Source organism: Pygoscelis adeliae, unplaced genomic scaffold, assembly GCF_000699105.1.
Source record: "Pygoscelis adeliae isolate BGI_AS28 unplaced genomic scaffold, ASM69910v1 Scaffold458, whole genome shotgun sequence".
Classification (NCBI taxonomy): Eukaryota; Metazoa; Chordata; class Aves; order Sphenisciformes; family Spheniscidae; genus Pygoscelis; species Pygoscelis adeliae.
In genome coordinates this window covers 549869-562673 of record NW_008825352.1, presented here as the reverse complement: position 1 = coordinate 562673, position 12805 = coordinate 549869, and the positions used below count along the sequence as shown (strand labels likewise).

Here is a 12805-nt window from a genome sequence, read left to right as displayed (position 1 = left end):
GTGCTGTGTCTGCTTCCCTGCCAGTGAACATCACGCAACCCTTTACATAAGCTGATCTCCACCCTAGAAGCCTTTTTCCCCACTGCCCTTACAGGAGGGCTCTTCAGGACTGCACCTTTTGGGTAGCTAGAAGCTTTTCTCTGACGTCTAGCCTAACTGAACATGCATCTCCCGAGCTCCCTGGTGCCTGCCTTAAGCTTCTGTCTCTCTCCTGCCTCCATGGCAACATTTTCAGGCTGTCATCGGAGCATTGCTTAGTTTTAATTTTGCTCGGCTAACCATGACAAGCTTTTTGAACGTCTGGTTTTCTGTTCCCCTGGTCATCCCTTTTCTGCATTCACCATGGTCTGAGGTCTCTTTCCTGAAGATGTACGACAAGCAGCACACACATCACTTCAGGCAGGTCTTCCTAGAGATTTCTATTAAAATGATCTGTGGGGAAATAACTTTTCTGGTACATAATTTGATTTTATTTACCTTCCTTGTGGCTAGTAACACTCCTGTGGCTGTCTAGGGTAGCCAGCGTACAAACAAATGATGAATTTCCAAACTGCTGCAAAAATCCTGATTAATTCTTAGGGTATGTTTAGTAATTTTTTAATCAAACCTGGAACCTGCACTTCAGGGGATCGGCAGAAAAGCAAAATCCTTCCAGGCTTTATCCATTTCACCTTCTTCCGAAACTGAGGCAGAATCCTGGCTTTTCCATGTGTGAGAGAATCAGGAAAAAATGCCCCCCCAGACGGAGATAAAGGTGAGCGCTGCATCCATGAGGGCGTGGTAATGCCTGCAGGACTTCGCTGGGGGGATGCTTTCGCCTGGCCTAGGCTGATGTAAGTTGTCTCCGCTGTGTAGACACCCTGTTAATCTTTCTGCAGCTCAGTTCTCTTTCCCAAAGGGTGATGTGCGGTACACGTGAGAAGACTACAAGATAATTTGATGCTGTGATAACGTGAGCACACGGGGAAGTGGGAGACTTACCCTAAAGCATTAATTAAATGTTGTGATGAAATGCTTGCAAAATTCTTCACAACACTTCTTTAGATAGGAGTTGCTGTAGGAATGTACAGCATTGTTATAAAATTATTTCTGGTGATTGTATCTGCATCCTGTAGCAGTTGAAGTTCTAGCTACAGAAACAGGACTTGAATGACACCCAAGTCAATAAGATCTGGATTATAGATACAATTTGCTGCAGACACGTATGTACAGAAGGAGATGACTGACATTCTTTCAGGATGGACGACTGTCAGTACTCTTTCTTAAGGATTATGCAATCTATTCAGTAACTCATTTTTTCTAGATCCACTTTGGAGTACTTGTACAGGAGCTGAAGCTTAATTAGTTTTTTCTCTTCCTCTCTACGGTGTTATTGGTATGAATGCCCTCGATGCTCAAATTAATTTTTTCTGCTAGGGCAAACCTTTATCTAGTACTTGTCCAGCCAATGCAGCATTACAGGTTAAAACTCAAGTAATTTTTGTTGCTGTTAAATAACAGACACTGCAGAAAAACAGAGAAAATTGTCCCTTTTTGATAATCCTGTTTTCCATGTAAATCCAAACTAGGGAGGAGATTCTTAGATGAGAATAAATTGGGAAGAGCTCTTAGGCTGTCTGACCTCTCTTGTCTGCTTTGCAAAAAGAATCAGATTAATGCACATAATCAGATTAAGGCTAAACAAGGGAACATATCTGGGGGGCATCAGAACTCTGCTGATACCAAAGAGCTGTATGGAAAATTAATGTTAAGGGCCTAACATTGCTCTATCGTTTAATTTAATGAGAGCAAATAATGGCTTTCAAAGAAGGCCCCAGTGCCGGCAAGAGGAGCATGGGTTTCCAGAGGGCAAAAAGACTTGAGGGAGCTGGGAAGCGGCTCCCAGACCCTGGCTTTAGGCAGGGGTTGCTTGGGGTGACAGTGACTTGCAGAGTCCTTTGGCCCATTGGCTTGTGTAGGAAGGCAAGCAGCGTGGGGCCTTTTTAGACACAGGCTTTGATGCAGTTAAATCTACCTAAACCCATCTCTGCTATCAGCCTACTGTGTTTTGTACAGAAAAACAATGCTGAAGGGAAAGAAGAATATACACCGAAGAGGCAGAGACAGAGATGGCTAAGGTTCAGAAAGACAAGAAAGCGAGAATGACAAAAAGGAGGCGTATCTGAAAAAGGAGGGGGAACATGGTAAAAACAGAATGAGAAAGAGGGCGTAAAAGGCAAAATGGTAAGAGCAATATTAGACCCTTACTGTTGATTTTTTTTTTCTATTGCCCTCAGCAAACTGAGAGCAGGGTGCACCATGCCAGTGCAGCAATGTGCCACTGATCCCTGAAGCGGCAGCACGCGTGCCCACTGATCTTTGTAGAAGAGGCATTTTAAGTTTTCTAAGAGAAGGTAAATAAGAAGTGGAAATGTGAACATGAGAAAGAAAGGGCGAAGGTCAAAAACTTGAGGGGAAAGGGCGCTGATGGTTTCTGTTCAGATCCATTTTCTGTTTCTTCAGTGCCAACTGTATCTCAACAAATGCCTCTTATCAGCAGAACTTGCTGCTACACGATGCCTAAATCCTGCTGGTTGTTACCGACTCACAGCCCGTGCTGGTATCGGGGGGGACACTGTGGGTTTCTGCTTTCCAACACGAAGTATATCTCTCTCTAAAAATGCCCGGGTTTTTCTGGCTGCATTTATTACCTTGTTTGACTTTGAAGTTCTCTGAGAGAGTTTCCTGAGGCAACCAAGGGGATGTTTGATGTGGAGTCTTCAAGACCAACAAGCAGATGTGAATAATAATAAATGTTACTAATAAGAATAGTAACAAGTAATAAGAAATACTATGAGACCTGAAACTGGTGTAGCCCAGTTTTCTAAGTTGTTTTTTGTCTGGCTGCTTTGTCTAGGAATTGACAAGCTCTGATGAAGGTTTTCTACCTTCTGGGATATTTATAAATTCTACTCCCATATGGCCTTTCTGGATCTAGTAAGCTGTGAGTGCCTATTGTAGCTGTAGCCTTCCACCTGGGGCACGTAAAGTCTCTACTCATCACCAATTTTCATAATTTTTTCGGCATTCGATTGTCTTGGAAACATCTATGGCTCTGTAAATGTGGCTCACATCAGTTGTCAGGATCAGACCCTGTTGCATGGACAGACATATGACGAGGTAGTTTTTAGGTTTGTTTTATGTGGAAATAAAGCTTAAATTAGAGGGGCAGATGGTGGGGCCCCTGACTTTTTCCCATGTCTTCCATAACGTAATCAGCTGAACAGAGGTTCAGCATATCTGAAGTCAGTATTTCCTTTTGAGATGGGTGAGGCAATTAAACGTGAACAAAAAAACTGGGGAGAGCTAATGGGGCGCTGCCTCTGGTTGCCATGAAAGATTGGGAGGAGAATGATGTGAGATGTGGAAAAGTCTCGTTGCTTGTTGCAGTAGAAGGGGGTGCAGGTCATCTTGCAGAGTCTGCACGCACGCAGTGAGCTCACGCCACGCTCCCAGGGGTTTGAATTGCAAAGAGCAGGTGACTCCAGCTGCTAGCTGGTTCCCAGTTGACGCAAGAGTGTGCAAATCTATGCAGATCTGTTGTCAGCTGCTCCTCTCTGGGAGGCTGCCGAAAAGTTGTGTGCGCGCGTGTGAACTTTCTAGGCTTAATCTGCATTATAAAGTGTGTGTGCGTGCGTGTGAGCTTTCCGCAGAGCTCTAGAGCATATGTGTCATGGGGGATGAGACCAGAAAAGCAGATGTCCTGAACATGCCCCTCCTACTCGGGGATTAGAGATGCTCTGGGGAAAGCAGAGAGAAGCTGGGACACACCTCCCTGACTCACCGCCAGAGACGGCAGCAGCTTCTGCAGGTTCAATGGGCCTCTGCTCTTTGGTCAAATAAAACCCTGCAGCTCCATTTCCAGCAACCATCCCCTTCTTTCGGTTAAGCAGAGAGGAGGAGGAGGATGGCCTATGCTGAGGAAGACAGGTAAGGTGCTGTGAAATAGGGGTTGCACAGACATCCAAGCTGGAAGGGGCTAGCGAAATGGCACCGCTTTTCCTCGCCTTGTTTTCCTCTTCTTACTGAGCACTCAATAAATGTCAGGCAAGCGCTGGTCAGAAGTAAACACCTTATTAGTGAAGAGGAATCTGGCCATCTGCCTGTGTCAGGTGCTGGTATTATGAAATATGGCAATGAGCAGGTGACCTTGGGAGAGGTTATGGGCCAGAAGAGGCAAATACCGTGGTGTGGAGAGGCATACGCTGCAAATACGTATGGCCCTACGCCCCTCTGAAACGTAATGCTTTATCTATTTATTGGGATATGTCCGCTTTTTACGTGGATTTGCTTTCAACCAAACCTAGAAGCACAATGTGGGTGGGGGTTTTTTCATGCAGGAAAAGATCTGTCATCGGTGACAGTCCTGTGTTTTGCAACAGATGCGTTTCTCCAGTGGATGACAGCAATCACAATAAAGGGGATTGTGTTTTCAGCTGATCCTGTGATTTAATCCAAAGTGATGCTACCGAGCACTATTATTAGGTGTGCATTGTTGGAGACAGAGTAGCTAGAGGGGGCTTTGTGCTACATGTATTAATTCAGGCTGTCAAAAAGCTTGCACAGACCTCGGGCTCATGCAGTTCCAGGCTAAATGTTGCATGTGGTGACCCGCAGGTCAAACTCCCCCTCCGCTCCCGCTGAGCAGGTATCTCCTTCATATCCAGAAATTATCCGTGCCTGCCGGTCCCCTTTGATGCTGTGCATCCACAAGATTTCTGAAAACTAAATACCGCAAGCAGGGCACTGCAGACTAATTTTGGCATCACCGTGCTCTCAGCACTGGGGACAGCTCTGGTCTTTGGCCTTTGGGATGGAGAGGGCTCCGCAAGGCCCCTGCGCGCCCGCTGAAGCTCCTTTGGGGCAAGAAGTATTACGCGGCACTGCAGTTTTACTTCTTTGGATAAGAAATGTTTTAATGCCTTCTGTTTAGAAGGAAAAAAATTCCCTCAAACTCAGCACAGCTCAGTCAATCCCAATGTCTTCAGCAGACATGGAATCAGATTCATCCCACATTCCTAAATTTTCTGGGAATATGGGAATAATATCCATTTTTTAATTTATTTTGCAAGGGTGTATGCACCTTTTTAAAAAAAAATACCAAAAAAAAAAAAGGGGGGGATTAGTGGTCAAGTGGAAGAGCAGATCCTGGTGACCTCGTTCTTTTCTCATGCCTGCCACAGGTACATCAAAAGCTTGGGTATTACATTTAAATTCTCTTGGTTCCCTCTAATTTCTAAACAAGGATTACAGTTATTCAACAGAGAAATTGGGGGGGGATCGTTCGTTAATCTATGTAAAGCACTTCTAAAGCTTTTCTCTGGGAGCAAGGGATAATACAGTCAGTCAAGTGTAGGCTTCATTAATGTCACTTTCATCGGTTTTGCTTATTTCAGGAGCTCATGGTACACTTGGAAAATTCAACAATATGTTATGGTAAATAAACTCTTTCTCATTTCCAGACTTTTCCTTTGAAAAGTATTTCAGCTGAATGACTCTGTTTTAATTCATGAATACAGAAGTCATTTCTTCTCACTGGATTGCAGGTTTATGACGTACTCGGGTACTTTTGACATCATAGTTTGTATCTAGGAACGAAAGTTTGATGTATCGGACATTGGACAGGAATTATAGCAGAAGCTGGAGAGCTAGGAGACGAAAAAGCTCACAGAAGATACCTGTGCAATAACTACCTACCTTGTCGGTATAAAGGAAGAATAAACATAGAATTGAGTTTAATTGAATATCTGATACTCAAGTTAGAGGAACCAGTTGTACACTGACCGTCAAATCCTGTTCATCAGTGGTCTGAGACCCCCTGGATCGTAGAGCACCACTTCGAAAGCTTTTCTCTATGTCCCCTAAGGCTGCAGGCAGCAGAATCACAACGTGACTAAGGTTTGCACCTCTGGAAACAAGAGACTTGATTAAAAAAAAAAAAAAAAACCCAAAGAAACATTGATGAAGCAGACGGTGACTGCTTATCAGCATCTCCAGTCAATTTTACATCACCTTCAACCTCGCAGTATCTGATTCTCTCACCCCTTAATAAGCAGATGAGCTTTTCATATAGAGAACCTGCTGCCCCTACCTGTGTTGGTTCACTCCGTGACCTAGTCCTCTACCGTATACAGTCATTAATTCTACTCATCAATGGTAACGATTGAGTTGCCACCAAGAAATGCTATCAGTACCCTCGCTTTTGAAGAAGTTTCCAATCAACCTTGATATTGACTTTCAGAAGATATCTGCCTTGTCCTATTGGAAACAGGATTATGGGATTATTCTGCTATTGATTGTGTTTCAAAACTGTGATTAATGCATCTGATGAATACTGGACTGACAGGCCAAAAAATTGAAGTCCTCTCTCTTCCCACGAGACAGATACACAGCAGGCAGTGTAATGCCAACTTCTATCCCACCTTCTAGCAATGTGCCTCAGCACTGGATAAGACATCTTTTTTGCCAAGCTGTTTGAGCAGCCCCCCTCTTAAATCAGACAGCATAAGCCCAGGAGCCCGGATTCCTGGTCTTAATTTCTGTTTTGATGTAGACTGATGTCACTGGGCCTCTCGCCTAGGATGAGACTGCAGGTGTGACCCCCTGCCCACCCTGTGGGAGAGGAGAGGGTGAATGACATCTCCATGTTTACCTTCCTGTACTGAAACCACAAGGTATCGAGAAGGTGGATGTTTGAGATGTGTTATCAGCCCCAGAAGGAAGCACTGGGAGCTGATGGCACTCAACGCTTACGAAGATTGACTTCTCCATCTCTGTAGATGATGCTTGCCCCATGTCCCAGTAGTCCACCTATTGCAGAGGACAATGTCTACTCCTCCAGCAGCACAGCATCCTAGCTGTGCTGTACAAGTGCCCTTGGACTTCCGTCCTCTTGTATTTCCCCATCACAGGTTGGACATCCCCGTGCGCACACGTATATAGGCTGCGATTTCTCAGTCTAATGTGCTTTTGCATTCCTTCAGTAACTCAGGAGAGACCGGAGCCCATCAGAAGCAGGAGTGGTTATGCCTTGTGATGTTTCTGTGATCTAGGTATCATGAGCCATTCTTCCACTATAGAATGAAACCGGCAAAGAGGTTTCAAATGATTTGCCTCTGGCCAGGAGTAAAATACATGAGATTAAAAGTGAAACATCTTCAATAACAGCAGTGAGGCTCCTACTATTTTAGTCTTAATGATTTTTTTTTTTCTTTGCACCTTTTCAGGACTTCTATCCTTTGAAGCTCGTTCTTTGGATGGGTTGATAGCCTTACCGACCTGTTCTCCTTTTGCAGAAATAGCTACGAGGTGTATAAGGAAACAGCGGATTGGTTACGCGCCCGTACCGTCCAGCGCCCAAAGACCGCCATCATCTGCGGATCCGGACTGGGAGGTCTGGCCGATGTGTTGGATAACAAGACAGTCTTTCCGTATGAGGACATCCCTCATTTCCCACGGAGCACAGGTTAGCGCAACCCAGGGCATCAGCAACCCATCCATCGGCAGCCTGCAACAGCCTGTTACAGTGAGATAACTCAAGTCAACGTGCAACCCTTGGCATTGGTCTGCAAACCGGTTCCCTCAGTGGTGAAATGTGTGTTCACAGTAACAAAAAAACGCTACCTATTTCTGTGCTATGCTATTTATTTAACTTTCAGCTCCCGATTTCGCAGCGCTTGGCCCCGATGTAATGCATAATCATGAACTGGCAAATCCCTCTAAAGTCAAAGACCTCAAGACCTGTAACTAAACTGACACTCTATTAATTTCCAGTTGCGGGGCACGTTGGCAGATTGGTGTTTGGGGAGCTGAATGGACAGCCCTGCGTGTGTATGCAGGGACGCTTCCACTGTTACGAAGGATACTCTGTCGGCACGGTGAGTTCTCCGTAAGAAAATCATTCACGTAGGGGGGGGAATATGTTGTAAAAGATGGAAAAGTGACCGCTTGCTTTGATATCTAGCTGCAGGAGCCTAGCTCTTTCAGTGAACTTACATTGCTCTTGCAATGGATCTTGCTTAGATTTTAGATTTCTCCCCCCAAAAAATAAAATTGGGAGTTCAAACCGAGAGGTAGTGAGCTTCTGCTGGGTGAAGCTGATGCTGCGCAGCCACACAAAGGGGCAAGCCACGCTATACTCGCAGGGCAAAACAGTATATCCTACAAGGCAGATTAATTTGCGTGCTTTAACTCAGTCATTTTAATCATGATTTAAGTCAGCAACCAGGAAACGCTGAGTGATAAGAATATATCTATTTTAATCTTCTTTTGCATTTGTATAGTTTACGGCTTTTTATTCCCTAGAAAAAACTCTCTGGCTAGTGTAACTTGGTATACCCTCCCAGTTAACATATAGAAGTATGAGAATATTTGTGTTTATGTTACCTAACAGGCATGTATGTACATTTCTGTTAGAAAACACCAATAATATTTATTTACTGGTGGATAGTTTTGTGTGTTCTTTTTTATTTGGATAGCTTTGATATTTTGCTTGTGGCTGAGGTCAGTTTGCCTTTGGATATAAACTGCAATACTTGGCACCACTCAACTTCTTATAGAGCAAAACTGTTTTAAACGCACTTGATGCAAAACTAGGTTTAGCAAAACATGTTTGTCTATTAAAATGATCTCATTTCTTAAAGAAGTGACGTCCATAGTTAGGACACTTTCTGCTCACAGCTTTAGCATTTTGGAGGTAGCAGATACCATCCCAATTCCTTCCTGACTCGCAAAATCAAACTTTAAAAAAAAAAAACTTTTTCCAGTTCCCAATTGTTCCTTAACTTTGGATGAGCAGGTCACTGAAGTGAACTACCGTGAATGAAATGAAATGAATAAAATAATCTCTATGCTTCTGTGAAATGCATCGTTGCTGTAAAAAGCTGGTTTATCAATTACACTCAGTCCATGTGCATAAGTAGTTACTTCAATCAGCACAGTGGTTTGATCTCTGCAAGACCTTGGCAGCGAGGAAAAACTATCTGCATATTCTTTTTGTACCGCGTTTATTTGACCTTAGTGCAACTGTAGGAAATGTGGGCTTGAATTTTAATGGTGTTCATTTCGAGATTAGTTTTTTATATATTTAAAAAACATTAAAATTCTTTCTATTTAAATTAGAGGAAAATTTAAAACTGGAAAAAAAAAAAGTTGTTTTGTCTCCTTGAGGCCTCATATAGACCCTTCTCTGCATCATGTAAACTGTCTACAAATTGCGATACTGCAGATGTGGTAGTAGTAGCTGTCTACAAATTGCGATACTCATTGTGTATATGCCTTTGGTTCTTGCAGGTCACCTTTCCCATCAGGGTCTTCTTTCTCCTGGGGGTGGAGATCTTGATTGTCACAAATGCTGCTGGGGGGCTGAATCCCCACTTCCAAGTGGGGGACATCATGTTCATAAGGGACCACATCAGCATGTTTGGCTTAGGAGGGCAGAATCCACTGCGTGGACCAAACGATGAGAGGTAAAAAGGCATCAGCCCCATGTTACCACTTAATCCTTTCTTCCTCCGGCCGCAGGCTAGGACTGCCAGTTGCCCCTGCTGGCAAATATTTACTGAGAGGTAGAGTTTGGCTCCGGGTACCCACGAGGGAAAAGTTAAAGCAATAGCTGTGTGTGCTGTGCCACCTGCCCTGCCTTCCCCAAGCACCTTTCCTTGGTGGTTGTTTACTCTTATAAGCCTATAAGGAGTTTATATGCAAACCTCCAGAAGGTTTTGTTTTATAAAAGTAGGCTTCTGATCCTTCTCCTGATGTGGCCAGCCGTACCGTCTGCTAAAGAGACCCGCTGCTGTCTCTTCTTGTCAGTCCCTCTCTCTGCTAGTTCCTCCTAATTGAGCAGTCTGGTGAACTGCAGTGTCTCCAGCCCGCATTTAGCAACAGCCATTTCTGGTGTGATGGAACTGATTCGACAGAGTCCAGGCAGTAAGTTGATAGCAGAGCAAAGATAAAACCTCAAAATCTCCTGATAATCACCCTTGTACCCAGGTCATTACACTGGGGTGTCTCTGTTAACATCGTGTATTCACTGAAGGCATCAGTCTGAGAGGTGGTTGTCTTGGCAGCCTCTTGGGACACCTCTAGATCTACGAGAGTGACCTGCTGCTGGTTGAGCTGGGAAGTCAGGTTTCCTATACTAGCTGTGTAGCAGGATCCTTCACCTGTGGACGGTGTGCAGACGGGCTTGTAACACATCTTCACCCCTGGACTGCATTTGCCACCAGACGTAGAGTTGCTTTGAGCAGGAGGTTGGATTAGATAACCTCTTGAGGTCCCTTCCAACCTGAATTAATCTATGATCCTAAAACCCTTCCAAGGCACCATCAGACCGGTAGGGTGGAAGGCAACCAGCACCAGCAAGGTCATAGCACTGAGAGGAGACACGCCAGATGAGCCAGTGTTTACAAAAGGAAGCTCTTTGACTCTCAAATGGGGCTAAAAAGAGCGTGAGGACACATCTCTTGGAGATTCAGGCTGAGCAAAGGAGACCACATCAGGTGTCAGGAAAGTCAATATAGAAGCAGTAAAGGTCCTGGGCTGTCAAGAGTCTTATGATGGGAAAGAAAAAGAGGCTGCATTGTGATAAGGAGATAACAGTAGCAAGAATGATTTCCTAACCAAGCTGGCAGGAGAGAAGCCAGATGAAAGCCAGGTGTGTGAAGCCAGAGGACAAGCAACAGAGGTGGTGAAGGAGGTGGTAGTTTATCAGCAAAGAGTGAGTTTAGATAATAGTTAAATTCATTGTTGGGTTGGTACCTTCATCTTGAAAAAAGGACATGTTTGCAGGGCAGGCACCTGGACTGTCCTGGGACCTTTCCAAAAACAGTTCTGGTTGAGAATAAGGTGGTCTGCCTGGCTTCCAGTTAAAGTTAGTTCCTTCCTGATCTAACACCGGACCAGGCTCCTGCTTCTGAAGAAGTCTGAAAGGTGCTAGCAGCTACCTCAGGAGAAGTAAATGCTGTTCTGCAATTCAAATGGCAAGAGGATAGTACCCATCTGAAGCGGAACACCTTTACGTCTTCATAGGTATTGGTGTGAGTTGGAGGAAAGAACGGTCAGAAGCACAGAAGCCACATGGAGGAGTGTTTAAAGCTCTCTGGACTTGCATAATCGCTCAGGAACAGTAAGAGAAACGCCAGCCAAACCATAACTGCATCTGGACAACGTTCAAAGGCAGCATAGCTGTCTCATTGCCTCCCAAGAGCAGCTTCCCAGTGGAGACTGCAGTGCTCTGGGAGGTGACTTTTGTACTGCTGACCAAGGCATCAAAATGGGCAAAAGGTCTTTATGAATCAGCTTTCAAAGTATTGAAGAGCTTTAGCTGAGCAAAATTCTAAAATCCAGTCCAGCTCAGCCACCAGGAAGGATTTACCTAAGCACGACAGAGTAAAACTAGGGGCAGTGAAGTGATGTGGAAAGGGAATATACTGCAAGAATCGGAGGATTGAATTTAATAAATTAGAGATCGGCTTCTGCATTGCTGGCCATCCTTCAGGAAAGAGAAGCAATTTTCACGGTGATGAATACTTATTACCTTAGACCAGATGGGAAAGTTTGTTTTTTATTTATATGATATTTCAGTGTTTATAAACATAAATAAGCCACCTACTACCCTAAACATTCAGCTGGAAGAACATGTAAACAAGCAGGAGCTTTAATAGCCTAGATGAGGGACCTGGTTCACTTCTACTGAACTGAGTTGGTGAACACGGCTGGGAGTTTATTTTCCAGATTTCCTCAGCAGCAGCACACCGGTCTTTGCCATCTGCTTCTGCTCTCCTTGAGGCGGTAGTAGGATTTGCTCAGTCAGGAGCAGGGCTGAGCTGTTACCCTAAGACCCAAAGCAAGCAAGAGACCCAGCCTTGAAGCACAGGATGAAGGCTACCTAAAATACCGCCCTGGAGCTCCAACATGTGCTGCTCTCCCCATTTCCCTGCAAGGGAGGACACCTAGAATGGCATGCTGTTGCCTAAATGTAGACATCTAATACCATCTGACACTCTGCTCGGTGTCCAATACCCATTCCCTGGGGCTGGCAGGTGCAATATAAGACCTACAGGATGCGTGCATGCTCTGGAGAGGCAGCTGAGGGACAGGCAGAACCTACTGGGGCATCTCAAATGAGCAATTGGATTGCACTTCTGTCCTAGAAGAGCCTCCAAGCTTGTACTTGGTGTGATCTTGCCGTGCCAGGAACCAAATGCGGAACTGGATGCTCTTTCCTGGGATGTATTTTCTGACTAGCAAGCTTTGTTCATCTGCCTTCCAAAGAAAGTCATTCCTCGAGGCCCTTCAAATGAGACAGTAAAGGGAAGAGACTCAAACCTCATGTGATTTGTCCAGTGCATCCAACTCTGATTCTGTTTCGAGCACGTGGGTGTTAACGCGGTGACAGGACAGCCCTTGCTGTTGTGGTACAGGGCATCCCTCTTCGTGAGCCTGCTTTAGTAGCTGCCTGCTGTGATGAACCTTAAATGTAGTGACCGATGCTCCATCCGGCCCTGCTCAAACTCCCTCACTGGGATGATCTTTGGGACTCAGTGCCGCAGGGAGCCTGTCTGCAAGCTGTCGTGCAGGAGAAGCGAAGGGCAGCAGCTGTCTGATGGACAATGTTTAAAAGTCACCACGGGCAGTTATTGGGGAGAGAGATAATTGACCGTCAGTGCTCTCTGGAGACAGGAGTCCTTGGAAAGACCGTTCCCGAAGGGTTTGTGTGGTAGTAACGTGGTGCCAGACCTTCCAACAGCCGTGACCTCTACATGCT

General features: G+C 45.0%; 1 protein-coding gene across 1 annotated transcript in view; it reads left to right on the top strand.

Moving 5' to 3' along the window:
* Positions 1 to 3946: 3946 nt before the first annotated feature.
* Positions 3947 to 12805, top strand: part of PNP (purine nucleoside phosphorylase) — a 10426-nt gene continuing 1567 nt past the window's right edge. The window contains exons 1-4 of the mRNA XM_009330381.1: positions 3947 to 3969; positions 7335 to 7504; positions 7813 to 7916; positions 9331 to 9506. Of these exons, the coding sequence (XP_009328656.1) occupies positions 3947 to 3969; positions 7335 to 7504; positions 7813 to 7916; positions 9331 to 9506 (473 nt within the window). The remainder of the gene's footprint in view (positions 3970 to 7334; positions 7505 to 7812; positions 7917 to 9330; positions 9507 to 12805) is intronic.